The sequence below is a fragment of the Patiria miniata genome, unplaced genomic scaffold (assembly GCF_015706575.1).
Source record: "Patiria miniata isolate m_02_andy unplaced genomic scaffold, ASM1570657v1 HiC_scaffold_5, whole genome shotgun sequence".
Lineage (NCBI taxonomy): Eukaryota > Metazoa > Echinodermata > Asteroidea > Valvatida > Asterinidae > Patiria > Patiria miniata.
Window position 1 is genome coordinate 40,725,764 of NW_024037072.1, and position 25,757 is coordinate 40,751,520.

Genomic DNA, 25,757 nt, shown 5'->3' on the forward strand with positions numbered 1-25,757 from the left:
TGTGATCGCGTGGCCGGATTTATGTACATGAAGGGGGGGGGGAGCTACAGTAACGTCCCCTCGAGGCCACCATCGTGGTTTACCTTGCGCTTGTAGCTGTTCTCCGAGATAACAACACCTTGTGTGTGCTGAATTGAATTGCGAAGGTCACAGTCGCATACAAAAATATGACAAAGCTGAATGCCCTCTATTAAACTCCACACACTTGGTACAATCAGTGGTATTCTGTGACCTGAAAACGATTTGATTTCGTTGAATTGTCGTATTGCAGGTATTACACGGGAGTCAGGGAAGTATAAATCTGTAGCGACAAACTAGCTAGGTCAAATAACTACGATATATTTCCCGTTACATGCCTCGCTTATCAGTCTTCAATAGAAAGTTCACCATGGCAGAGAGACAGCATGAACATATTAAAAAGTTGTGATAGGTTTGATGAAGCCACTCGATCCGACATAATTATGTTAGGCCTATTAGAAAATGTGATCGTTTCTCTCACTATTATTATCATCAAAAAATAACCATTTAAACACTGAATCATATTGAAGAACTTCTTTTGTAGACGTCTGGTTTATTCATCAGCACATTTACTTCATAACTCTTTGTTATAATATTCTCAGTTTTAGGCCTATAAATGTGTTTGTTCTTGGGGCGCGTGGAGTGTATGTAATATGCTGCGTCATTAATTTTAGACAAAGCAAACACGTGAGCCTTTGCTACATGACGTACGCTTTCTCCCTAAAAATTATGACAAACTTCTCAAAACCCTCATTGTTTCCAAATACTTGCTTAATTTGTTATTTATTTTTTTTTAGTTGACCAGATTTTTTCTTGGATGTAAAGACTTAAATCTTATGAGTACCGTACTGTGGGTCATAGAATTGTAATTGCTGGAAAACCTACCAAGCATAAATATAAAACCTCATCTGTAAGAAAAGAATTCGCTGAAAAATTCGCTAAAAAGTGGCTTATCATAAGCACCCTTGACGAAATCGTGCGGGCAACTTTAATGGAAAAAAACATCGGCTTGCACTATTTTCTTGAAAAATATACTAACATAAAATTATCTGCACCCTGAAAAAAATGTCATCTTTTAACATTTTGTAGTATAATTGATGTGTCGTTAATCTAGGGATTGTTTATTTTAATTAACGAATGTACATCATTGTTATTTAACATTCGACCTTTTGGGGGTCTTTTATTTTGAATCGACAAATTATCTGGTATCCCGACGTCCCTAATTCGTTTTACTACAGGCTTATGGCGGAATACGTCGCGCTGAAACCTTTCTCGGCTACCGATTCGTCACTCAGGAAGATCACCGTCATCTCGTTGCCGCCAGAGATGAAAGAACCCGAGACAGACCCTGAGCCACACAGCCTGGGGAAAGGGGGTGGGGGAAGGGAGAACGGTAACGTTTTTTTGTATTCATGCCGAGGAAGGTGCAATTAGCAGTAAGAATAATTGTCAGCAGGGCGCATTGCCAAGAAGCTGCTTTTAATACGATTTTCTGCAAACAGAGTCTCTGTCTATTTTGCGCAGACTGGTAGCACTACAGGGTGGTTCCAGGGCTAAAGGAGATCCACCTTTGGCAGCACTTTTCAACTATTTTTAAAAATCATTTTAAAATTTTGATTATTAATTGTTAAAGTGATGATCTTTCAGCATATGTGACGAGAAAATCGTTGCAGTTGTATATTTTGTCTCTGAGCTATGGTAGTTTGAACATTTCATGTGCGAAACCTGTTTGTCCACGGAGGTACACATTCCTTCCGCTTGACTGAGCTCAGCTATAATATCGGAGCTTGATATGAAGACAAATAGCACACTTCAAACAAGGATTGTTAGTTTTTACTTCTTTTTCTTTTTCTTGTGTTACTTCAATATCGTCGAAACATAAAATGCATTTATTTGTGACGATAAGTGACGATTTTTTTTCGTTACTTATGCTTAAAGGCCAGAATATTAATAGCTAATAATCAAAAGTTAAAAAAAAACAATGTAATATGTGAAAAGTGCTGTCTAAAGTGGATTTCCTTTATTTGGAACCACCATGTAGGCCAGCAGGGTTTGAAATAGTGTTGCAACTGTAATTCTCCGTTCACGCCAAGCATTAGCCGAATGCGTCTATGCCATGGAATAACCCCAAGGTATTTTGCTATAGGGTTAGCACAAGTATTTTGCTATACAGAATGTCCACATGCAAATACAACCCATTTTCACAATTTTGGAAAAATATGATATAAACGAGGGATTTTTACTATTTTTTTTTTACTTCATTGCGTTGAGTGCTGACCTCCTGAGCATTGTGTGAAGTAATAATTATTAAGTTTATTCCTTTCATGCACCACTGATTACGGCCAAGATAATTGAGGTAATCTTCCCGACAAAACTGGAAATTGCATTGTTGGACCAGATAAATTGATTGCTTCATTCATCATGGCCGTGCTCAAGGGTGCATGGTGAAAAAAGTTCTCGTTATATTTTTGTTAACAAAATTGGGTTAATGGTTTCCGATGATTGGTATATGATATGAAGCATGTTACTTTTGAACGAAGATTATAATTTTTATTATTTTTACAATTATAAACACAAATAGGACCTTTGGGGGACACTTTAGTGTCATAAGTTATACCTTTGGGAGACGTGGAATTAGGGAGACATTTCAATGTCTCCCTAATGCCTCAGCCCTCTAATTAGAGCCAAATTTTAGTGTCGCAAATAGGCTAGATCGATTGCTCGTGGTCCAATTAGTAAAAGAAATACCAACATTTTGTGGGGTAGAGGATAAGGTAAAATTGGGGTTAGGTGTCATTAGAGTTGGAAAACAAATTGTGCACAAGTCTATGGGAATGTCCCCCTAGTGACCCATTATCGGTAAAAAAAAATAAAAAAAATAAAAATAAATAAAAAAGTCGCCTTTTTTTATCCAAGAATAAATACAACTATTTTTGTTATTTAAAAGAAAGATGTAATTTTAGTTCGGTGGCATGACTAAAGATGGGGAATATGGGACGCCCCCTCGCATTGGAGGTCCGTGGGTGAAGGCACAAATGAACTTTTCATTGTAAAATAAATGAAGCCCCTCCCCCTGCCCCTTGAAAATTGGACCTCAGTTTAACCCATTACATTAGTTGAACTTACACAGCTGGTACGATTTCATTGGCCACTCGGATGAATAGCTGGTCCCAGGCGCAAAATGATTGGTTCTCAATCTCCATGTCATCTATTGTCAGCTTTACGTGTTGACCAACCGGTGCCTGTGAGGAGAAAACGGGGGACCATCGACGTATGTAAAGGAACTTGAACCGATCAGGAGTTATGTTACAATTTGGAACATTTTGCAACTCGCTGGAACGAGCAGCATGTTTAGTAGGGGCGGATCTAGCTTTCAAGAAGGATCTAGCTTTTGATATGAAGGGCTGGGGTTGAGTGAAGGCGTGCCGGGGGTGTACAATCCCCAATCCCCCTTCCTAGATCCGATTCTACTTTGTGAAACTCTGTTCCATTAAGCCGCCTTTTTGCGCTTTTTTTTTATCCGTCACCCATTCGTTACCGCTGCGTATTATGCAACCTCGTCCCCAGGGTGTCGAGCAGTACGCTCCCACCGATGCCTGCTCTCTTACCTGGTATTGGATCATTTGCATGCGCAAAATTTTTGAACACGTATGCAAATGAGGAAAAGGTTGGTGCCTGCTTGTGCGTTACATTAGCGTTTGTTTTTGTATGCGGTGTCTGGGGTAAAGACAGAATCAATTTGTCGCGCCGTGAGTTACGAAAACACGATTGTTTAAAATGTTACAATCTTATCCCGCCGAAATGCAGTATCACATTTCAAATTAATAAATTGCAAATTGAGAAGGCGTGGACGTTATAAATACAATGATCGTGAAAACACGTAATGCACGTTGGAAATAACAACACCAAGTACACGATATAAATCCATTACTAGCCAATTGCGGTATCGAATCAGGATACATGAAGAACGTTTCCTATCCAGGGCTTACTATTGAAAACGAGGATGAAAATAAAGTAAGCACTAGGGACGAGGTTGCGTATTACGAGTTTAATTTTTACTGACATGAAAAATCGATCTCATAATATAGCACACGTCCCTCTTCATGTATACGTTGCGTGTCCGTTTCTATCGCAACGAATTCGTAACGGATCAAAAAACGCGCACAGGCCTACATGTAAAAAGACGGCTATATTAGTTCTGCCTCATCACTTGAGATTTTCCAGATCCGCTTTGATGAGAGACTGTTGAAAATGATCATTGTTATGTAGAAAATCAGTCCACCTTGCCAAATTACATGTGCTCCTTTTGCCAACAGACTGTCCACAATATGTCATAATTTTATGAAAATTATGAGTGAAATAATAATAAGCATATCAATTTCAGAAGTCCTTGCTGGCATAATTACAAGTAAATTACTGAATTATTATCAAAAAGCTTTCTTGGATTAATGATTGTATACTGGTATTAATCACCCCGTGAAATTACTCTGTCTGGCTTGCTGTCATTTGAAAGCAATGTGCCTGGGTGATGTTCAACGATCAGTCAATAATTGAGTGATTTTTGGAAATAGGTCTAAAGAGTGCACTTGACGAAATCGTGTTTCGTGATCACTAAGGTTGTGCCTGGTTTTCCACTGTTTTCGCGCAAACACTGAGCTGAAACTTCAGGTTAGGTTTTGAACATTCTTCTTTGGATTTTGAGTGGTGATATTATTGGAAACGAACAAAATGCATGAAAAGCAAATGATCCTATATGTCCTTAAATGTTTACCTTGATGGTCCACACGCACTGGAGGTCATTGGGGTATTCGGACGGATACCCCGGTGAATTGAGAGCCCCACTCCCGCTCAAGCTGCCACCACAACCTGCTAGAAAAAAATCACAACAAACATGTGAAAAACAAATATGCATGTCTGCCTAGCGACCCCTTACAACATCGACAATGGAAGACCTGAAAGGCATATAGCACTATTTGCTTTTCATGCATTTTGTTCGTTTCCAAAAATAACACCACTCAAAATCCAAAGAAGAATGTTCAAAACATATTAAGCTGTTGAAGTTTCAGCTCGGTGCATACAGGGATATTACACTTTTTCAGAAAACGGTTACCTTTTGATCGCGAAACACGATTTCATCAATAGCTTTATATTCCAAAAATCTGTCAATTGACTGTTCGATGGAAATCACCTATATTTCTTGATTTCTACTAAATGACAGCAAGCCAGACTGAATAATTTCATGGGTTGCTTAGTACCAGTACTATCTCTAAACCGAGTAAACTTTTTGATTAAAGTTGATATAGGTAAATGCACAAGATCCTATGTGGCTTTAACTGATCTTCAGGGAAAACCTTACCAGGAAAAAACTGGTCTTAGAATTCGTCAAAATCCTTCTGTACTCCAAACCTTTATTTTTCTGGTTCATACTCTGACGGGCCTGACACCCCTCCCCCTGCAAAAATAACTGGATCCGCCCCTGTTTTAATTATCATTCTTCGAGCTGAACATGCACGAGAACGTATAGAGATAGGTATAGGGTGAACACGAAAAAGTGGACGATAGAAATAGGTTGATCGAAATTCAACGTGCAGTCAAATTTCTAATATTATTTTTCGTGTATTGCTCTCCCCGTGCTATTTTCGAGTTTCAACCCAAAAATAGATTGTGATTTTAAATTTCCATTTTTTGGGAATACAAAAGTTATTCACGTTGAATGAGACTTCGAGCGTTGAGTTATGGGATAATTAGGCTACTTTACATATTTCATCTTATTTTGCGGGCCGACAAAATTCAAGCGTGTCTTTTGTGCGTTATGGGCGCAAAAGCGATAATAAAAAAAAACAATATTTGCAGAGGGTTGAAAATGTCCGTTTAAATAAAACTTACAAATTAAAAATTCGTAAACAAAAAACAAAAAACAAAAAAGCATCGAATATGTTTAAGATCAGGGGTGGAACAACTTTAAATTCATAGTTGTAATATTGTAACACGTCGATGTGATAGGCCTATTATATCACAAATATAAAACTTAAGTAACGAAAATATAATTTGATTTTATCACAATGATTGATATCAATAGCGATAACTGTTATCGCATTCCTTCCCCCTTAGTTTGAAAACTATGCCACGCAGGGAAAGAAGTAAGATTATATTTTTGCAAAAAGTGTACGTTTGAAAACAGACGAAATTGGGAAAAAAAATCACCTTGACTTCGGGAAACTAAGTGGCTCTGATCCATTGCCCGAGCCAACCGCTCCATAACTGCCTCGTCGTCCGCCAGGCCCAAGCTTCTCTTGAAATGTAACGGTGGGACGTACGGTGTGGCCGGCACCGGCTTTTCACCGTAGACGGCCGGCCAGCTTGCGGTGAGGACGGCTAAAGCGACGGCCAGCATAACTGCAAGAACACGCCCCATGACGTTGAGAGGTATCGCGTTTTAGAATAGGAGTTCGAGTATACTCAAATAAACAAGAATTACGGGGACTGGTTTGGGCGTCGTTTTTATATGGATTTGTTGATGTCATTGAACTGAGAGAGTTGACGTATTTATGCAGTAAACAAGGACAACATATTTGTGTCACCTCCCCACCCCTAAAACAAAATCTTGTGGTCACCAATAATCCATATCTTTGTTAAGACGTTAATTGAGTTTGTGAACGACGGGGACGTGACTAGGGTAATGTGCAAATGAGCATGCGTAAAATTGTCTCGGAGCATAGGCCACTTGGCCTTGTGTTTGAATAATTGAGCTGTAAATGGCAAACCATTGTTTCCCTGTGATATGAGCCTCTTCATGAAATAGATGTATTTTCGCTTCGATTAAGAACAGTGGGATGTGTATTGTATCTTTGCACTGGTACGTGTCTAATCATAGTGAGTGACGTGAATAACTTTTGACCAATGGGGAGTGACCACCATACTTGCCGCGGCACTGATTGGTTCGGATACTTTTTTCTTCTTCATTTCTCAGTGCTTTTTTTATCTTTGCTCCATTAGTTGCTTTTTGAGATGGGTGCCAAGTAGCCAAGCAAATGCTCCTTCAGACTCTCTGATTTCCAGAGAGTAAAAATTCACTGTATTCGAGCTACAATTAACTCCCACTGACTGAAACTATACCGGGACCAGGCGTTTTAGGATGAAATTCACTCAATCGAATAGATCGAGTTTTCACGCAAGTTTCCACTGCATTGACCCATTTTTCAGAGTATTTCAATCGAGTTTTGGAGTGATTTTCACTAGAAATCGTCAGGTACCTAGTTTCACTCTTTGAAAATTAACAGAGAGTGAATCATACAATTTCCTTAATCTAAAGTGAACTCATCTTGGGTGCAGTGACAGCCACCGTAATGCTATTTGTACTGTTAATAATGGAGGAGTGCGACAGTTTCCAGCGCACTGACAACTTCACTCATGCCTGCCTAATCCCTTGCCGGGGCGGATCAATGTTTGGCTCAAGGAGCCGGAGGGGGGAGCTAGTGAACGGGTGCCGAAAGCGCACTTGTGTGCCAAAGGCACGTTCCTGCTGAGGGAGTCCTGGAGAGCATGCTCCATTGCTCCAATTTTGAAATAGTTGCCTTTTCCAGCATACTGGAGCATATTTTAGAGAATTGATAGATAATTTTTGTGTGCAGCCCAAGGGGGTGGGGGTTTAAAACCCAAAGGTTGGCGTTGTGGTCCTATCCTCACCTGCCACCTCAATGGCCCAGGTTTCGCGGCAAGGTCCACAGTTTGATTGGATTTTCAATCCCAATCTTATTCATTGGATTTACCAGAATATTCCTTATTGATTATCCTTCTTCTCTCATCGGCCTTCTTCGGGCTTGCAATTAAGCTACATGGCCACAGACGCGCACTTTTGAGCCTAATCCTTTGTTTTAATAAAAAGAAATTTAAAAAAAAGTAAACAATAAATGTTATATTAAAATATGGTTGACCATTTGATTATCTGCCCTGCTGTGATTTTGATTGGCTGACATTTTAATGAACTCTCCATTCTTCCGTAAAATTATTGAAAATCGCACTTGTAACGACCCACCCTGCTGTTCTAACGGATATCATAATTATAACCCCGAGAAATGAATTAAATCCGATGGAATTAATCTCAATTAATTAACAGATTCCGAGTGCATCATTCCGTAGCTGAGTGCTATCATAATTTGATTATTTCTTTAATAAAGCTTAGTCAACTTGGTAAAAGTGTCATTAATCTCAAGTGTTGTCAGCCTGGCTCTAGTGCTATATAATTTCAGCAGGGAGTGGTCTTTATCACGAATTCTGCACACTCCAACACAAGGTCGAGATTGCTCGTCGAGGAGCAAAAAACAATTTCTCTCGGAAATATATCATACTCGCGATTAAAAACAAAAATCATCCTTCCAGCACACCCGTTGTTTTAGGGCACATATTTAAGATTCGCTTTTGGAAGGACAGAGAGTAGTTTTCTATCGCCGATGTTTCTGAGCGGCGGTGATCAGTAATAATAGCTGTTTGGTTTCAGTAAATAAAGAAGTTTCAAGTTAAGGTACCGTGCAGGACTGATAGGGACGGGTATCTAGAATGAGAGTCTCCGTGGTTGCTCTGCTCTGCCTGCTGGCTTGGTCTGGGTGGGTCTCGGGCTATGCCGTGGACAAGGTAAGATTAGCGGGTAGTTCGAAATTACTTACGTTGTTCTGCAATTTGTGTATAAGATTTTATAGTGTTAGACTGTGTGTCGTTTGTGTCTACGGCTGTTGGCTGTCGCAGCAGCTCACCCAGCGGTACAAAATAAAACCACACGATTCCAACCTTTCTCCTTTGGATGTTCCGCCACCTCCATTTTACTTCCAGGACTCTTGATGTACTGACAATATTCCCCTTTCATTTCGCTCTTTGCATGGAATGCAACACAACGGTCCCGTAAACCCTTTTATACATAGTGGAGTTGAAAGAGCGAGACAAACTGACCGTTAGAACATAGCGACCTGCATAGAGATAACGCAAAAAGGGTCCATAGAGTCGTGCAATCTGCACATTATTTGAGTATTGAAATTGTATGAATTGAGGACTTTTTTTTTAATCCTCTCAACGAAAGACAGCGCTCTGAATTTGAAATTCCTCTGTAGGAGCGATTTGCATACAGTGTTTTGTCCCAGAAAAAGCGGGCCCGGACAAATCAGCGGCCATATCTAAACAAAGTAGGTGAGACTGTCTTTATTAGATTCAGTACATGTATTATTTAAAGAAAAAAAAGAAAGACATAGTCTCTTCTTGTGTTAAGGTGAAATGTATTCGTGTGTGATACAGGCTCGTGATCTCCCTCTCTCTACTAATTTACCAGCACAAGCTAATGCCGCAAAAAGTGTCAATTTCGATTTTGTGGAGGTCTTACGTTTGTAGTCATGGCTTTAAAAGTTGTTAATCCATTCAGTCAGCTTATTTTTCCACAGGCAATAAACAACCTCAACAGCATGAAAAACACAAACAAAATTTAGTCTCACAGGAACATTTGTTTGAATATGGCAGCTGACTTGTCCAGGAATTTTTTTCCTGGGACACACTGTACAAAGGTAAATCCTCCAAAACAGAGGAGTTTCTCGCAGCGCATCATGGGACAATGTCGACATCCACGTCAGGTAAACAATTCCGTTTGCACGAGGACATTGCAAATGTTACCTTTTTTGTCGATTGCGATTTAAATTGAAATGTATTTTTTATTTCGCTTGGCTGATGTCCTAGCGGTCAGCCGGTGACGGCAGGGCCGCGACCAAGAAAGGCGAACCTGCAGAGGCTGAAGTAAGCGCAGGAACCTTCCAGTCAGACATGAAACTTGGTGTGTATGAAAACGAAGTCAAAGAGAGAATCCAAGACGCCAAGACGGGGCGACAGAGGCGTAAGGCCATGGCCAACACCAACTTCCGCTGGCCTAATGGCATCATTCCTTACGTCATCACGGATTCCTCAGGTATGATATCACTAAACTCCAGGTAAAAACATCTGGACAGCCCATTGGCTGTTCAAAGTGAAGTAACAGTCCGCCATATTGCAACCCCCATGCGGAGCGATATCGGTGGGGGGGGGGGAACTGGGTGCGCCAGTGTCGATAAGTTAAGATTGTCTTTTTAGTTTAATCCCTAAAACAGATTTGGTTTTTTAAATAAGTAATGATAAGTAATGATAATACAAAACTCATGCAGTCACTCTTGAATGAGAAATTGAGCAAAAGAATCAGCCGGCGTTAGTTAAGGATTCATTATTATACTTTGCAAACTTGGAAATCTTTTGCGTTCTCACAAAATAATTGAATACTTGTCGCAAGATAGTCTGGTTCCCGCCCCTTTTAGAATCGATAATGCGGGGACTGGGAATCAGTCTACTCGCAGGGAAAATCTGTTTGTGCGCCCCCCAAAAAAACAAAATAAAAGCCTCTTTATCGGGGGGGGGGGGTGGACACCAAAAATTGAAAATAAACAATTTTTCGTCAAAATAATATATACATGTACCAAGATCAAAATTCGATAGGAGATAAAAGTGATTTGTTCAAGAACATCTATTTTCGGAGTGAAACTCGAAAATAGTCCTAGAACATTAGGGGCATACGTCTTTAAGCACATTAAAAAAACTTCACCAGTTACAATTCTAACAAAGCAAGGAATGCCAGACTTTGAACCACAATTATAAGTTGAGCAGATATAGATAGAGCTCCATATTTTGGTGAAATTAATGAAATTTACTTCAATAATTGGAATTCATTATTATTGTGCAGCTGGCGATAGCTCAGCCATCGAGAATGCAATGGACTTATGGGAGTCTCAGACATGCATCACATTTGTGCCGTACAGCAGTGACCTAGGGCTGGGACATCAGGACTACATCAGCTTCATGAAGGGAGATGGGTAAGGATGAGAGGGAAACCTATATGGCAGTGAGATGTGTTAACCTTTTGGAGTGGGTACAATTGGGTAAATGACAGTGACGTACTCTCTACATTCCAAAGAGTGACATTAGGGACTAGACGTTTAAAAGTGAAAATCACTCTCATAGATTGAAAAAGTTTGAAAAAAGAATCGCTTAAGTCGAAGCTCGAGTAAAAACTCGATCGTTTCGATTGAAGGAATTTCACTCTAAAACGTGTTGTCCCTAGTTTCCGACTGTGGGAGTGAATCTTCACTCGAAGGGAGTGAATTTTCACTCTTTGGAATTTAGAGGGTACCCAAGGGGTGCTATAAGAGGGCTTCCAAAATTATTGGAAACGAACAAAATGCGTGAAATGCAAATGATCATAAACATATGCATGCCTTTAAGTTTATGCATGGAAAACATAGTAGTGCCGGAATTATTGTGCTCTATACCTCAGATGTTGGAGTTATATTGGCAAGCAAGGTACTGGGGCCCAGGATATCTCCATTGGGTCAGGCTGCACCGTGGTAAGTTTAAAGATGACGTTCGTCCAGAGAATAGCAAATTTTGTGTTTGATTATTGCCTCCTCAACATCTTTCAAATGTCTAGGTCAGGAGAATTCAAATTCATGCATTGCAAATTTTAAGCCGTGAATAATGCCATCGAATTATCAGCCAAAGCATCATTTGTGAAACTCTGTGTATTGTTGGAAATCAATTTCTATACAACGCCAGTGAGAGCACATGAAAGTTTTCGAAAAGAAACGTGACTGAAATCAAGACTATAGAGCACTCTGTCTCAATTTTTGAGGATCAACATTCAACGTAGGCCTACTCTACAAATCTTTGGCGCGATAATCACACACAAAAACGCAAAAGCTTCCAGAACCTTCATTTGCGCTGAGCAGCCCTCTTCAAGGTGCTTTTCGTTTTTCAATTCATTAACAATTACTGAATGCGAAAGAGGTCAATTGTGATGTGATTATCAGTGAAACAAAAGTTCGCACCTTAAAGCTGACTGCCATGCAATACGATCTCTTATAAGCCCAAAGCAGCGCAATAAGGGCGCTTCTCATCACAAGTCATGAGAAAAAGGATCAAAATGTGTTTTTGTGACAATCTGGGACGTGTTTGTAGAACCAAAACAACGTTTCTTACATCAAAGCAATGACCCGAAACATGAAATATTCTTTCGTTTGGTCGGTCGGTCTGTCAGTCAGTCCATCTGTATACTGTATAAAATTGAGGGACACTGCCTTCTACAGTTTAATTTTTGCTTTATATGCCACGTGTATTATGGAGATTTCTAGTTCTCGATTTCGTTTTAGAGAGAGACATTTATCCACTGATTTGGTGAACCTCATTTAAAATTTTATACAGGTCATTGTTTTGATTGGGAACATTAAATCTTATAATAAAAGGGACAAGGTTGAAATTGTCTCCACCTGGATTTTTCTTCTAAACGATTTTGAAGCCCGACATGAAGGTGAACTGAGACATAGCCGGGGTTTCGAAAACACCTTTTCTTACTTGGTGTCTATTGTTTTCCACAGCTCGGCACAGCAGCCCACGAGATAGCGCACGCGATGGGGTTCCACCACGAACAGTCCCGATCGGACAGGGATGACTACGTGGCCATCCTGTACGAGAACGTCCGCAAGGGTCTGGCGGAGAACTTTGACAAGTACGAGGCGGACACGGAAAGCTTGACTCACGGTCTGCCGTACGACCCGACCTCCGTTATGCACTATAATACACGGGTATGTTCCTCTTGCTAGGTGGTTGCAGGCCGGTAAATATAGGCCTAAATTGCCTACGCCGGCCAAATCACGATTTGAATGCCCTTCATTTTTTTCTGCTATATTAGAACGTTTGTGGGCCAGAACTAGAGGGTTTGTAAAAGATATAGAAGGGCATAGAAGCCGCTTGTATTTTTGTGAAATGTTGATGAAAGTAGGCCCTAATATTGCAATGGAGCCAGCGTAGGCATCATTTATCAAAATGACGATGGGCTTCAGATTTAGGGGTAATCTACTTTCTCTTCTCTGTCTGCAGTATTTCTCGTCCAACGGGCAACCGACAATCACCACGAAAAATGTCCTGGATCAGTTTGACCTCGGCCAGCGCAACTACCTCTCCTTCTACGACGTCTATCTTGCTAATATCATCTACGAATGCATATGTGAGTGTCAAGTCTAGCAAGATAATGTTGGCGTGGTTTGAGTAGTTGAAGTTTAGTTAATTTTCGAGAAACATTGTTTACGTTTCGAGCACGCGTTTGCATGGGCGTCGCCAAGATTTTTTCTAGAGGGGGCCAATTTTTTTTAGCAAAAAATTGCTTGTATTTCTCAACACATTCTCGATTTATCAGTTTTAGAGGGGGGGCAGGGACCTTCCCCCCCCCCCAACTCATTAAATTTACACCACTTTGTCTTCGCGCCTCTTTTTCTTTTCTTTTGTTTTCTATTCTTTTTCTTCCTTTTTTTTTTTGGGGGGGGGGCTTTCCAAGTGCCCCCCTTGCCCCCCCCCCCCCTCGCGACGCCCATGCGCGTTTGTATTTCGTTGTTTTGTAGTATCTGGCTTCTTGTGTTTGTTAGTTGTCCGATGGTCACCCCTCCCAACCCCCAACCCCAACCCGGCCCCTCCACTCCAACTCTTCAGTTTGGGGGCGGTGACGCGAACCGGAAAATTTTCTGGCAATACCTTCCTGCACGGAGTAGCCTGGCTGCAAATTTGTAGGAACATCCCCCCCCCCCCCCCCCCCCCCCCCCCCCGTTTCTGATGGTTTGGTGACGCCCGTTCAGCGCACACAGTTTCAGTAAAATAACGTGAAAGTTGACTGGAAAACAGCTGCAAGTACACTTGTGGCCGAAGGGACGTTGTAATTGTGAATATTGACGTCAATAATATTCACGACAAAAATTCACGACTTGCACCAAATCGCGAATATCGACGTCAGCATTCGCGAGTTGCGATGTCCCTTCAAAGCCACCATACATTATAGGGTTCAGAAAGGTGGGTGCAACGGTGAACGTTTAATGGGATTCAACTTGGTGGAAAATGAAAAATAAAAGTTCTAAGCGCATGATGAGTTTTCCGTAATCGGACTATCTCAAATACTAAAAAAAACACCTGATTACCATTTGTTTAAAGTGTATATGACAAAGTCAGTACAAATGCCAAGTTCTCGTTCTTGTTTTGTTTTCCACTTCGTCAGTTGACTGCAGCGATAGTTTGTCTTGCAAGAACGGCGGCTTCGAGGCGATGATAGCGGGCACCTGCAAATGCACCTGCCCGCCAGGGTACACCGGCGCCCAGTGCGAAGTAGACAACTCGGCCTCCCTGTCCAAGTGTCGCTACGAGCTGACCGAGGCTGGCGGCTCCATCAAGTCGCCCAACTATCCCTCCAATTACGATAATGGACTGACGTGCGCCTGGTATATCAAGGTATGATGGGGGAAGGAAGTGTGTAGAGGTGGCTCATGCGGACTTTGAAAGCTGCATCCCTTTAAAAAAAAATAATAATAATGAATCCTTGGGACAGATTAACAGGAGCGGATCTAGCCATACGGAACCGGGGGTTGGAAGTGCTAGAAGGAGGGGTTGAGTGAAGGCATGCCTTCGGTACACCCCGCAGTCCGGGGCATGTCCACAGGAAATTTTCAAAATGTACGATGATTCCTCCTGTATTCTAAGGTATTTTAGGAATGTATAGAACTTTAGCATTCCATTTATTATGTTTGCCCCATTTTACTAATACCATAACTTTAGTGCCGGACTGAGCGAGGGGTGGGGGTCGCCAGCCCCTCTTCCGATCTGCCACTGATTATTTATTAGTACATGACTTAATTGTTAAAAACCAATCTGTCAGTGTCACACAGTTCGCGAGGAGCAGCCGTTCTGCGATTTATTTTCTTTTAAGAAAATTAAAGCGCCAGTACGTCACAAAACTCCAACCACCCCCCCCCCCCCCGCCCACCCCTGGCCCCCGCTTTTCAGAAAAATTATCCATTTCCCAGGACCTTAAACCTGCATACGCTTCTTGGAAAGGCTGAAAAGACAGCTGAAAATCAGACGGGCAACGGCGTTTCGAATCATGATTTTCGACTGTGAATTTTGTCTGTTTCCAATATTATAACACCACTCCGAAGAAAACTGTCCCAAACCCTGCTTACGGGCCGCGAATTTTTGGGGGTATTCTAGATGCTCTGTGGTGCGATCTGAGGCAATTTCTGACCACTTCAACAATTTTTTTTTAAAAGAAAAGATGGTGATATACGCAGTGCCTGCCGTTATTGTGACGTCACTTAAAAAAATAATAAAAATCGGGTTCGGTTTTTTGGGAGGGGGGCATGGTCCCCGTTGCCCCCCCCCCCCCCGGATCCGCCCTTAGTACCAGTACGATTTTGAATCCAAATAAGCTTTTTGTTTATTATTCGGTAGGTAAACACTTTGGGATAAATGCAAATGATCCTATGTTTTGTTTTCCGAAAAACAAGACAGACGTTTCAATACTTGGACGAGTTCGTGTTGTCTTATCTTGACCATTATACACCACTATACAGGGGAAGCCAGGATCCACCATCACGCTCACTTTTGAATTCATGGATGTTGAGGATGATGTAGCATGCGCTTGGGATTCTGTGGCCGTTCGCACCACCAGCATGTTCGCTGACGACCAGAAGTAAGACTAAGTTCTCCTTAAATCACACGACATTTAATTGGGCTCTAGTCAACAGATTTTACTTCGTTTATTTAAATTTGACTCACTTCGAGCAGTTACTCTAAACCGTTTGCTATACTTCAGTTCGGCTATATTGCACTTGACTTGCATTCGGCTCAATCCAACCGTTGACTTCATTCTATTCGAATCTTCGATTAAACTTGAAACTTAAAAAAAACGTGGGTTTTTTTTCGCGACGGTTTTATCCTAACCGTTGTGAGGAAGTGATGGTAATTCCTCTTTTCTCGAAAATGACAGCATATACTAATCCAAACTATTTCACAGGATGCTTGATCATATTATTTACTTACAATCAATAATTATACGATATTTCCTATTAATTTTCTGGGTATTTCATTCTAGAACGATTACAAATGGTTTCCGTTACCTATACATTTACTAAATCGAATCGATAAGAATGGATTCTTCGCCAATCGAGAGAATCGAGATTATCTCGAAGACCATAAATCATCTTTGTTATTAAAGTTGAGTTATTGCCGACTTGAATTGATTAATTTTCCTATCACAATTTACTACGATCGTAAACTTAAGAAACAAACCGTTCGTTTAGGGGAAAACGAGATATCTCATTTTCTTCCTCTAATTTATAATTTTAAACTCCGTTTCTGAAGCAAAGATATTCTTTCTATAAAGTTATGATTGGTATAATTTCTCTTTAGAAAGAGCGCATTATAATATCTGCTAGTCAATATTCTCACCGTGTTTTTTCTGTTTTCTTAACTATACCTTCTTTGTCTCAGGTTCTGCGGGACGACTCTTCCACCCGTCCAGGTATCATCATCCAATGAGATGATGGTCGTCTTGACAACGGACGTGTCGTACGCCTGTCGGGGCTTCGCAGCCAATTACGTCATCGACGAACCATCGGGCTCTGCATCATGTGCGTTCAGCTTTGCTCTCATTTAGTTGTGGATCGAAAACATGAGATACGGATGTTTTCTTTCTCGTGAAACGAATGTGGTTTTCTTTTCTTTTTTCAGATGCCACATTGCAGTTAAATTTGGGGGGGGGGGGTTAAGGATTCAACATTTAGTCCTAATGGCCAATAAACTTACCCATAACGTAATATGAGATGTGCCTAATGATACTTAGTACTATACGTGTAAAAAAACATGTCCTACTTTTGATCCTAAATATCTCTGTTGTTTACCAGTTGAGTTAAACAAAAAAATTAGATCATGTAAACAAGGCATGACACATTTTATGGAGCGATTTCATCAAATTTGTGCAGGAGGGTGAGATTTAAATGCCATACGAAAAAAAAACCACTCACTTTCAGAATCTGCCACTTTCGACTTGGCGTCCCCCAATGTCGATACAACGCTGGAAACGGTGGCGGAACTTGAGGCGCGTGGTGCGAGTGCGACCGATAGCTTCTGAAGGAATGCAGGATCACCCCTGATGTCATTGCACACCTACACGATCGTTTGGCGCAACACACGATCGAGGAGGTGTGCAATGGCATCAGGGGTGATCCTGCATTCCTTCAGAAGCTTTCGGCTCGCAACACGCGCCTTCCGCCACCGTCTCCAGCGCTGTATCGACATTCTAAAAGCGAGTATTTTTTCGTATGGCGTCTAAATCTCACCCTCTTGCACAAAACTGATGAAAGTCACTCCAGCCTTGTTTACATGATCTGAAATATTGGTTTAATACTATACCATTGCTAAACAACAGAGTTATTTGGAATCGAATGTATGGCATAGTTTTTTTTTTTACACGTAGTATACAACATTGTCTTTGTTTGTTTGCCCGCATAGGTAGCGGAGCTTGTGGCGGAACCTTGAAGGATTCAGGCTGCCTCACCTCACCGAACTACCCCAGTAACTATGACAACAGCGTAGACTGTACCTGGACAATTGAGGTATATTGATGGGAATTACCGTGCAACAATTTTTTTTGGGGGGGGGGCAAAACACGTCATAAAAACACCTTACAAACCCGCTCGGTATTCCATCTGGCCGTGTGAACATCTAGATTTGACTATGTTCCTCTCTGGATAAACGGTATGCTGCATGCGTGCAAAATCATACAGGTCTGGGTAACAACCAAATTGAAGAAAAGTTCTGTTGGTGTCTACATCTGTAGGCTACACATTTTCGACAGCTTTGAACTTCAAAATATTTTGTAATGTCTCAGTTACGCCCAATATTAGGCCTATACGCAAACTATACGCATGTACATTTCCATGAAAAATTTACAGATACAGTTTTGGTTTACCCCGAAGTAAGAAATCGTCCAAATTAGATGCATTTTTGTGCAGGTATATAGGTGGGATGCAAAACTGACATTATAAACCATTGTCCCATGTCCTGTCCATGCATAGAACCTCCTCTAATATGTGTCCAGAACATTATTCTACCACAGTGACTTTGTCACACCCTTCAAGTTCCAGAGTTCGTATTGTGTCATTTGGGGCCGAATCTTTTATAACTATCATGATCCCAGGTTGCCGAGGGTTCTCGCGTGGCTTTGGACATCACCGCGTTGGACGTCGGCTCCCCGGGAACGAAGTGCTTGGACGACGCCCTGCAAATCAGCTTGACCGGTGGCGACGCCACACAGGTCCGATCGCTCAAGTAAGTTGAGGGCTTGACCGGTTTGAATTAACGAAACCGATGGTTGGAGGGTTGGTGAATCTTACCGGCCAGACTGAAAAGCAATCGGCTATATTACATAAATTAGCCTTATTCGGCTATATACATTTTATTGTTTATTCTGTACGTGGATAAAATATCTTTGTCTCTGTTTATTTTTGAATATTATTTTGTATGGATGCATATTACACAAAAGCATGGTACGAACGATTATGTTTCACTCTTATTCGAAAATGAGAAAAGTTTTGCCTGTTGACATCTCTCCACCATCCCTTCCTTTCATACATGGGTCTACCCATGTAGACATGCTTTCCCTAGCACCCTTCGCCTTTTCCTCAAATTGATGGTTTTGTCTTGACAGTTTTACGAAGGAAAAAAAAGGGGTTTTTTTCGGCCAACATGACCGATTGCGAATCATTGATTAGTGTTCCGGTAGCCTTGGTTCAAGACGCCGTCATGTCTACGAAACAAGAGGGCGCTATCCATAGCAAACGCATCAGCCGCATGAAGAGCTAAAGTGGTGCAGTTTTGTTTTTCTTGCGGCCCTGTTGAAATCATATTGGCCCCTTTCAATAATTCTCTCATAAGTTCTTTCATCTGACCCTTCAAAGACGTAGTACCCATAATTGGATAACTGAGTATATAATATTTATTCAAATTCAGAATCGACGATATTGTCACTGATATCTAAGAAAAAGATATTTTCAATTTTTCATTTTGTTCAGGGTTTGTGGCACTGACCTGCCAAGTGGTCCCATCGTCTCCCTGGGCAACAAGATGACGCTCCGATTCAAAACAGACGAGAGCTACCAAAGCAGCGGGTTCGAGGCCTCCTTCCGGACGCTGACCACCTAGGTTTCATGCAGCCCCTGGCACGGTGGAGTGGGTTCAGAGCAATCTGATTGGAAAAAAATAGGAAATGGCGCAATAATATTAATTTTGCATTTCCCATTTTGAATTTTGAACTGGACAATTGGAATGTTATACGACAAGAATTAATTATCGTAAAAGGAAGTAGGCTTAACATCATTTACAGTTTTAAAGATATTAAAGGGAAGATACAACATTTGCAAGCATCAAAAAACGAAATGATCAAATTATCACGAAATACCTTACTGGATTGCTAGGGACTGACAGTCTAAAGCATCCTTTAAAATCGTGGCTCCTGGTGTGCTGACATTTTCAAGAAAAACTGTATTTTTCCAACGCTGGTCGGCCGACCAGCGTTGGAGAAAACTGTCTTTTTTTAAAAACTATTCCTAATTTTTTATATTTAGTTATTCTGACTTTTCTTTGCAATTGATTACACAGCTGTGAAGGGGTACAAGCCAGTGCTAGACTGATTCTATGACCTTGCAATTCCCCAATGTTTATTAATTGCTCCGTTTCATCTTAAGTGGGGTCAGGGAACCAGACTACAAGAACATGGTTGGTTTTCTTGGTTTTTCCAGCATCTACAAGCCCAAAACGTGAAACAAGTCAGTTTAACAATATTTTCTATAACATACTTATCCTCCAAATCCATTTATTTCTGAAAATTGCAGCAAAAGCAAATGTTGTACATTCCCTTTAAAGCAAGTTATAAAAATGCAGGACGGTGACGAAGTCCAGAAGTAAACCAGTCTTGGTCTAAAAAAAAAGAAGCTATTGTATAGATTATAAGGCTTTTAAGTGAAATTAGAATTGAAATATTAATAAAGTTGTGGTAAAAGTACAGAAAAACATAGAAATATGCGTCTTGTATGTTGTAAAACTGAAGAGATATAAATTTCAAGAAGAAAGGGCTTTGCTATAATTATGTGGTAGACTTTAATAATTTGTGCAGGGTATGTGTAATTAGTAATACATGTAACGACAAGAAGAAGCTTAAAAACCTGATAACTATCCAAGGATGATGTTAATGTATGTCATTGTTTTCTCCGAATTCTCAACCTTTCAATATCGTAAGGCGATTAAACGGTCGATTATTTACATCCCATTGGGGTTTCCTAATTAGTTGTGCGTCTTAAAACTGTGGTCTCCCCCCCCCCGAAAAAGGGGGGAGTTTCCTAACAAACAGTTGTTCACGAGTAAATGTCTTATCTTCTCTGTCATTATTATAAAAAAAAATTAAGAATTAATCCATGCTCATTTTGTTTATAAGGAAAATCAACTACAATGGGTCTCAAATTCAAAATACTTCAAATTACGATTTCCATTAATAATATAATTATCGTTTTTTAAGATATAGGTGAATATAAAATAAAGTATTTACTGTATGGCACATTCTCTCCTATAGTTTGTCAATGTTTAGCCTGTCTTGAGCCCAGTACAAGTGGCGTATTGGGGGTGGGGGGATTGAGCTACGCCACCGGGATTAAAATGATACAAATTAGTGTTTTCACAGTTTCATGTTTTTAGCGTCTGCTAGATTGTGCCCCCCCCCCCACCCCTGCCCCAACCCCTCAGCTCAATAACAACAAAAGTCATTGGATCATATAGCAATGAAATAAGCATAGGATTGTTTATATTTAACATTACTACATTCACATCCATCGCTGATTCTTCGCACAAACCAAGCGAAATGGAAATCGTTCTCGTCCAAAGAGTTCTGCAGCAGTTCGCAAAACAGCCGCTGGCGCAGAAAGTATTGTGCGCCCTCTACAGATATCCGCAAACTTCTGTACTCTTATCATTTCACAAGCGGGGGGGGGGGACTTTGTCTGTATGCTTCATACATTTCATAACAGTTGGTTTCAACAACAACAAAAGAGAAGAAGCGAAGATAGGCCTAGAGTAATTGTAATTTTTCCCAACAGATTTTTTTTCCGATAAAGGCCACACGGACAGACGGGGCACTTTACAGGGTGAGTAAAAAAAAGCGAAACCCAAATGTCGAGACCATTGTTTTAGTGAAGTTATGCATGTAGCACTTTCAAAATCTAGGATATGAAAGCCCAATTCATAAGCTTTCTTATAGTACGAGAATCATTCAAATCACTCATGTACATGTATACTTTTCAAGTTACGGAATTACAACCACCGTTTTGAAGTTCTGTCCACGGATCACAAGAAGGTAAGTTTTATATACATGGGAAAAGCTAAACCCCATATTCCATAACTATAAACGTGGGCGGATGTTTCTATTCGGTGTCTCATTCAAAAGTGGATAACTTTTTCAATGCTGTATAGAAAAACAGCAATTACAAATATGTATTTCGGGGTGAAACTCGGAAAGAGCACGGGCTGGCCGGGGAGCGCAACTTTAAAATGTGACCCCAAGGAAGTTTAAAAGTTCAAGTGGTTTTTGTTTTGGGAGGATATTATTTGAAACTATTACCATTTATTTTTAGTTTTCTGACAAACCTCAGTGGTATCCATTGTCCCTTAGGCACTTCAATAAATTGCAGAATGCAAGTAGTGACTTAATTAAATAAACAAATGCTTCCCTTCACCGGATACATTTTGGGATCCCGACACGGTTAATAGGCCTAGGGGCCGTTTTCAGCCCAGTAGGGATGATTACTGACGACAAAAAAAGGGGGGAAAAGGAGATTCAAAAAACCGTTATTTGTCTTCCGAAAAAGTTTAGGAATTAGGATCGAGAAGCTTCTGTTGGCCGACAAAATTTGAACTTTAATTTATCTTTTACATCGTACCGGGGAGCGATGTAAGTTCGTCAGAAACTTACGGGTATGTGTATTAATAGGCTACTGATTTGCGAAATCTATTAATTTTTTCAGGGTGATACACACAAAAACAAACAATCTAGCTAGCAGCGTTAATCAAAACCTTTACCGCTTGTAAAGTAAGCTACTCATAAGGCCTTCAATGACTAACTTTTAAGTTATTTAGGCCTACACATACTGAAAAATTACGAAACTTTCATTGTGTACGTTCAGTATATTACTCATGCAGAAAATATAACAAGGAGTTTTGTTGCAAAATTCCATCATCGGGTTTTACCCAACTTTTTTTTTTTAATGTATACAGTCCCCTCGCAAATAAATATAGACCTACCAACCCACATCAAGACACTCACTGCTGTCGAATGTGAACTTTGCCCGTCCGATAACTTGGCAATTGGTATTTGAACAAACAATAGGCCGCATTACAATGGCATGAAACAACCTTGAATCATGCATTCAACCCCCGTTACATGCATGACGTGTCCGATATCGCGTCGCTACTCTTTGTACTGAGACCGCCCATACATTTGCATACAAAACCAATCTCTGATATAGTACTAGCAGATGATTATATTTTTAGGACTTTTGTTGGGGTTTTACTTCACGAAGACGTTTTCATAACACAGACTGTTCAGTGAAAATTTTAGCACATAAATTCATGGTAAACCTGCCTCTGGATCACCTCATTACGTCATAAGATTTGGTTGGCAGCATTTTGCCATATGTGGGCGGGCTTCAATTCAGCAGTTGATAGTTCACGTTCGTTCATACATGTAGTTTGGCCACATATTTTACAGCTCACACGCTCGCACCTTGACTCATTTACCGAGTCTGTGTCGTTCTCCACTGCCTCCGTAACGATTCAGGGATTATTACGGAAATTATACTGGATTACGTTTCAATACAGAGTCGTATTTGAAAAGGTTAGTAATGGTTTGATTCGTGTATCATTTCGAAATGCGGGTGAACTCTCGCTGACACAGCGTTGCGATGGCACCGCTACTGTCTGAACGGTACACGTCCGTCATGTCCGTAGCATTTGGAAATTGCACATGATGTAGTGATGTGTACATGTGTACAATGGAATGGTATGCAGTTGTATATGTGGTGATGTGTGATGTATCATATTAAATACCCTTGCTGTATGGATGTATGCACATGTGGGATTCCCAATTAACAGAAAATGTATCGGAAAGATTTCCATGTGGGTTACTCCTAGACCCGTGAACGTGGCGTTGTATACAACGCCACGCGCGACCGTCAGGTAAATACAAGCGACAGCATTCTATCTTTTGATCCGCTACATATAACCATGTATAATTTTGCCCATGGGTGAATCACTTACTTGTTGGGCTTCCTGTGAATTTCCGTGAGTATTGGATTTGTCATTGCCAAGAAATTTGACCTAAAGTACGGCACAACTTTGTCACTGAATGTTCTCAAAATGATCGAAAAATCAAAGCCAGGCATGATACTCTGGTACCCTGACTTCCGCATGCGCAAAACGGTAGGAGTATCACCAGTTGGTACCTGACTAAATTGCAGATGACCGTAATACCATGTAAAATTCTGCTAAATACCACTTCGAAAGTCTGCCAAATCACCCAGTTTATATTGCTGTTCCATTTGTGCAAGGGTTTGTTTTAAGGATCTTTCAAAAAAATGAAGGTTTTTCAAACCAAATGTGCCATATTTCTTTCCAATCTTTTTCATTTTTCTTCATCTTCATAATTCTGCCGAAAAAATATTCTGCTGATTTTCTGTACAACTCATTTTTGTATGCAAATATTCTGTCAAATGTAGCCGAAATTCGGCTAGAACGGTCACTTCATTTTAGTAACCACGGATCACAATAGAGTGTTTTTACTATAGACTAAAGCGTGGCTATGTATATAGCCACGTTCACGGGTATACGAAGTTCACTCAACACCCTGTGTACAAATGTTGCTATGAAAAAAAATGAGATTGGACTGAAAAATTATAAGTGTTTTCTAAGAAAATGCTTGTATTTTCTCACTGCTCAAATTGACTTTGATGACATGAAATTGCTATCTGGGGGCTTGTTACTGTTAGTCAATACAGAGGAAAATTAGTGAACTTCGCACATGGTAATCTTGCCAATGTATCCAGTTTAGGCCCTAGCTCTACTGACTGTGGAGCGCTAAAGTGCGGTTCCCTCCGTCATTACCGTTACTATCACTAGACTATGGAACCGCAGTCTACTCCTACTTAAGCTTACTTAGCCCCATAAATGTGGCCAATTTACTGGACTACCTCCATAAATAAAGGCCACACTTCCACCATGTACAAAAACATGTTGAACTTTGTCAAATTTTGATTTCACATTTAGGCTTAGAGTTAGACCTTAGCTTAGTTTGTAGTTTATTTTTGCTTAAGAACCATATTCACCCTCTTTATAGGCTAATCAGAAAGTGCTGCCTTTGTCAGATGTCTAATTTTCATGAAATTTCATGTTCAAATTTTGATACGCAAACGTGTGCAAAACATATCTGAAAATTTCACGAAAACTAGCAGTAGAGCTATAAATCGGAAAGATTTCCCTATCTGGCCATCACTAATTGTTCCCTTCAGTGACCAATCAGACATCAGAAAGTGATAATATGCCCTAGTGAGTCAAAATTAGCTGGGAAAATGTTGAAGTATTTACTGAGAAAACACTTAGAAATGTTCAGACCAGTCTCATAGGGTTTGTGCCCAGGGTGACAAGTGATGGCCAGAAATGGGAATCTTTCCGCTTAATCTTTCCGCTAAAAGAATTGTGATTATTTGATGGAAGAAAATATTACATTTCGTCAAAATTAGTAAACTGAATTAGCCAATGCCCTGGGTAAAGAATACCGACCAGTACTAGTAGTTAAATAGTTGAAAAGTTAAAATAATAAGTTAAATAGTATAGACTAGTGGTGGGAGAAATTGAAGACATTTCAAAATAGGGTTATCCTAATTTATTTACATTAACCAAATGTTAATGGTTATCTGATATTTCTGTCTCTTTTCATTTTCCTTTTAAGGGCTTTTGCACACATTTGGCCACATTTTAGAGGGAATACCGGTGTTTTGAATTCCATACTGACGATTGCCGATACATTTTAGCAACATCAATCTGTATTACATGTATGCTATCAATCACAAAAATATGCTTACTATACATGTATTACCTTAATATCGTCTAATTCTCAGAAATATCGTCCAATTCTCAGAAAATTGGGATCCAATATTTTATTGGGAAGTTCATGACATAAGTATTACAGGTGTGTAATTCAAGTACAAATGTATGTAATCCCACTTTTCTAAATAGAATTCTCCAGGACAACATGTACACAATCATTTCAACTTTGTGTTGAATGGTTTTTACAGCACCTTACGTGTACATGTAAGTCATATCAGGTACATTTTATATCACTTTTGCTCTTGGTACGGGGTGTCATCAATATGTTTTAATTTTATAGAACTTCAAGCCTGTTTCATTATCATAATTCCAAGCAGTACACAATCTTTTTGACATTGCGTATTGCGTGTGTAGATAGCATCCTTGGACTTTGCGCTCTTTTCTCCGTCAAATAGGGTGGAGTCGTTCCGCTGCAGCGTACAATCAGTGAATGTATTGATCACACCACCGTTTAAGTATGCATCAGCCTTGTTGTGGCAGTATAGCCTGGCAGTATTTATGTAACAATCTGACTCAACCATAGTGAAACACCCAGAGCATGCAGTGTGTGGTCGTAATTGTCAATAATCCCTGAGTCATTTTGTGCATTCTTGTTGGAGTACATGTATGTCATCTGCACAAGGGGTTTTCCTTGCCATGGTTGAAGCTTCCTGTTATACTCAAAA

General features: G+C 40.3%; 3 protein-coding genes across 6 annotated transcripts in view; 2 read left to right on the plus strand and 1 right to left on the minus strand.

Annotated features, from left to right (window-relative positions):
- Window positions 1–538: 538 nt before the first annotated feature.
- LOC119740241 (membrane frizzled-related protein-like) lies at window positions 539–6,583 on the minus strand. 2 transcript variants are annotated; one of them, XM_038215485.1, is made up of 4 exons: window positions 6,223–6,583; window positions 4,790–4,887; window positions 3,145–3,260; window positions 539–1,380 (listed from the first exon to the last, which is right to left on the minus strand). In XM_038215485.1, the coding sequence occupies exons 1-4, from the start codon at window positions 6,431–6,433 to the stop codon at window positions 1,251–1,253; spliced, it is 555 nt and encodes a 184-aa protein (XP_038071413.1). In that variant the 5' UTR covers window positions 6,434–6,583; the 3' UTR covers window positions 539–1,250. The 2 variants fall into 2 exon arrangements, with proteins under 2 accessions (XP_038071413.1, XP_038071414.1); XM_038215486.1 differs by having other exon boundaries at window positions 4,790–4,884; window positions 6,223–6,580.
- A 1,832-nt stretch (window positions 6,584–8,415) lies between these two features.
- LOC119740470 (blastula protease 10-like) lies at window positions 8,416–19,353 on the plus strand. Its single transcript, XM_038215797.1, has 12 exons — window positions 8,416–8,649; window positions 9,733–9,958; window positions 10,760–10,889; window positions 11,351–11,420; window positions 12,447–12,653; window positions 12,949–13,075; window positions 14,111–14,340; window positions 15,459–15,577; window positions 16,378–16,517; window positions 17,398–17,501; window positions 18,086–18,216; window positions 18,960–19,353. The coding sequence occupies exons 1-12, from the start codon at window positions 8,575–8,577 to the stop codon at window positions 19,087–19,089; spliced, it is 1,689 nt and encodes a 562-aa protein (XP_038071725.1). The 5' UTR covers window positions 8,416–8,574; the 3' UTR covers window positions 19,090–19,353.
- Window positions 19,354–22,678: 3,325 nt separating this feature from the next.
- The window catches only part of LOC119740227 (protein numb-like), a 58,844-nt gene continuing 55,765 nt past the window's right edge, over window positions 22,679–25,757 (plus strand). For all 3 annotated transcript variants that reach the window (XM_038215458.1, XM_038215459.1, XM_038215460.1), the window contains exon 1: window positions 22,679–22,825. The gene's annotated coding sequence lies outside the window, so the exon portion shown is untranslated. The remainder of the gene's footprint in view (window positions 22,826–25,757) is intronic.

Bases quoted from the DNA above. Each gene is read 5' to 3' on its own strand.
- LOC119740470 (XM_038215797.1), top strand. From the start codon at position 8,575: ATGAGAGTCTCCGTGGTTGCTCTGCTCTGCCTGCTGGCTTGGTCTGGG. The intron at 12,654-12,948 runs GTATGTTCCTCT...CTCTGTCTGCAG, and splicing joins TTATGCACTATAATACACGG to TATTTCTCGTCCAACGGGCA. The intron at 14,341-15,458 runs GTATGATGGGGG...ACCACTATACAG, and splicing joins CGTGCGCCTGGTATATCAAG to GGGAAGCCAGGATCCACCAT.
- LOC119740241 (XM_038215485.1), bottom strand. From the start codon at position 6,433: ATGGGGCGTGTTCTTGCAGTTATGCTGGCCGTCGCTTTAGCCGTCCTC. The intron at 4,888-6,222 runs GTGATTTTTTTT...ATTTTTTTCTAG, and splicing joins CTTAGTTTCCCGAAGTCAAG to CAGGTTGTGGTGGCAGCTTG. The intron at 1,381-3,144 runs GTAAGTTCAACT...CCCTTTCCCCAG, and splicing joins AATGAAATCGTACCAGCTGT to GCTGTGTGGCTCAGGGTCTG.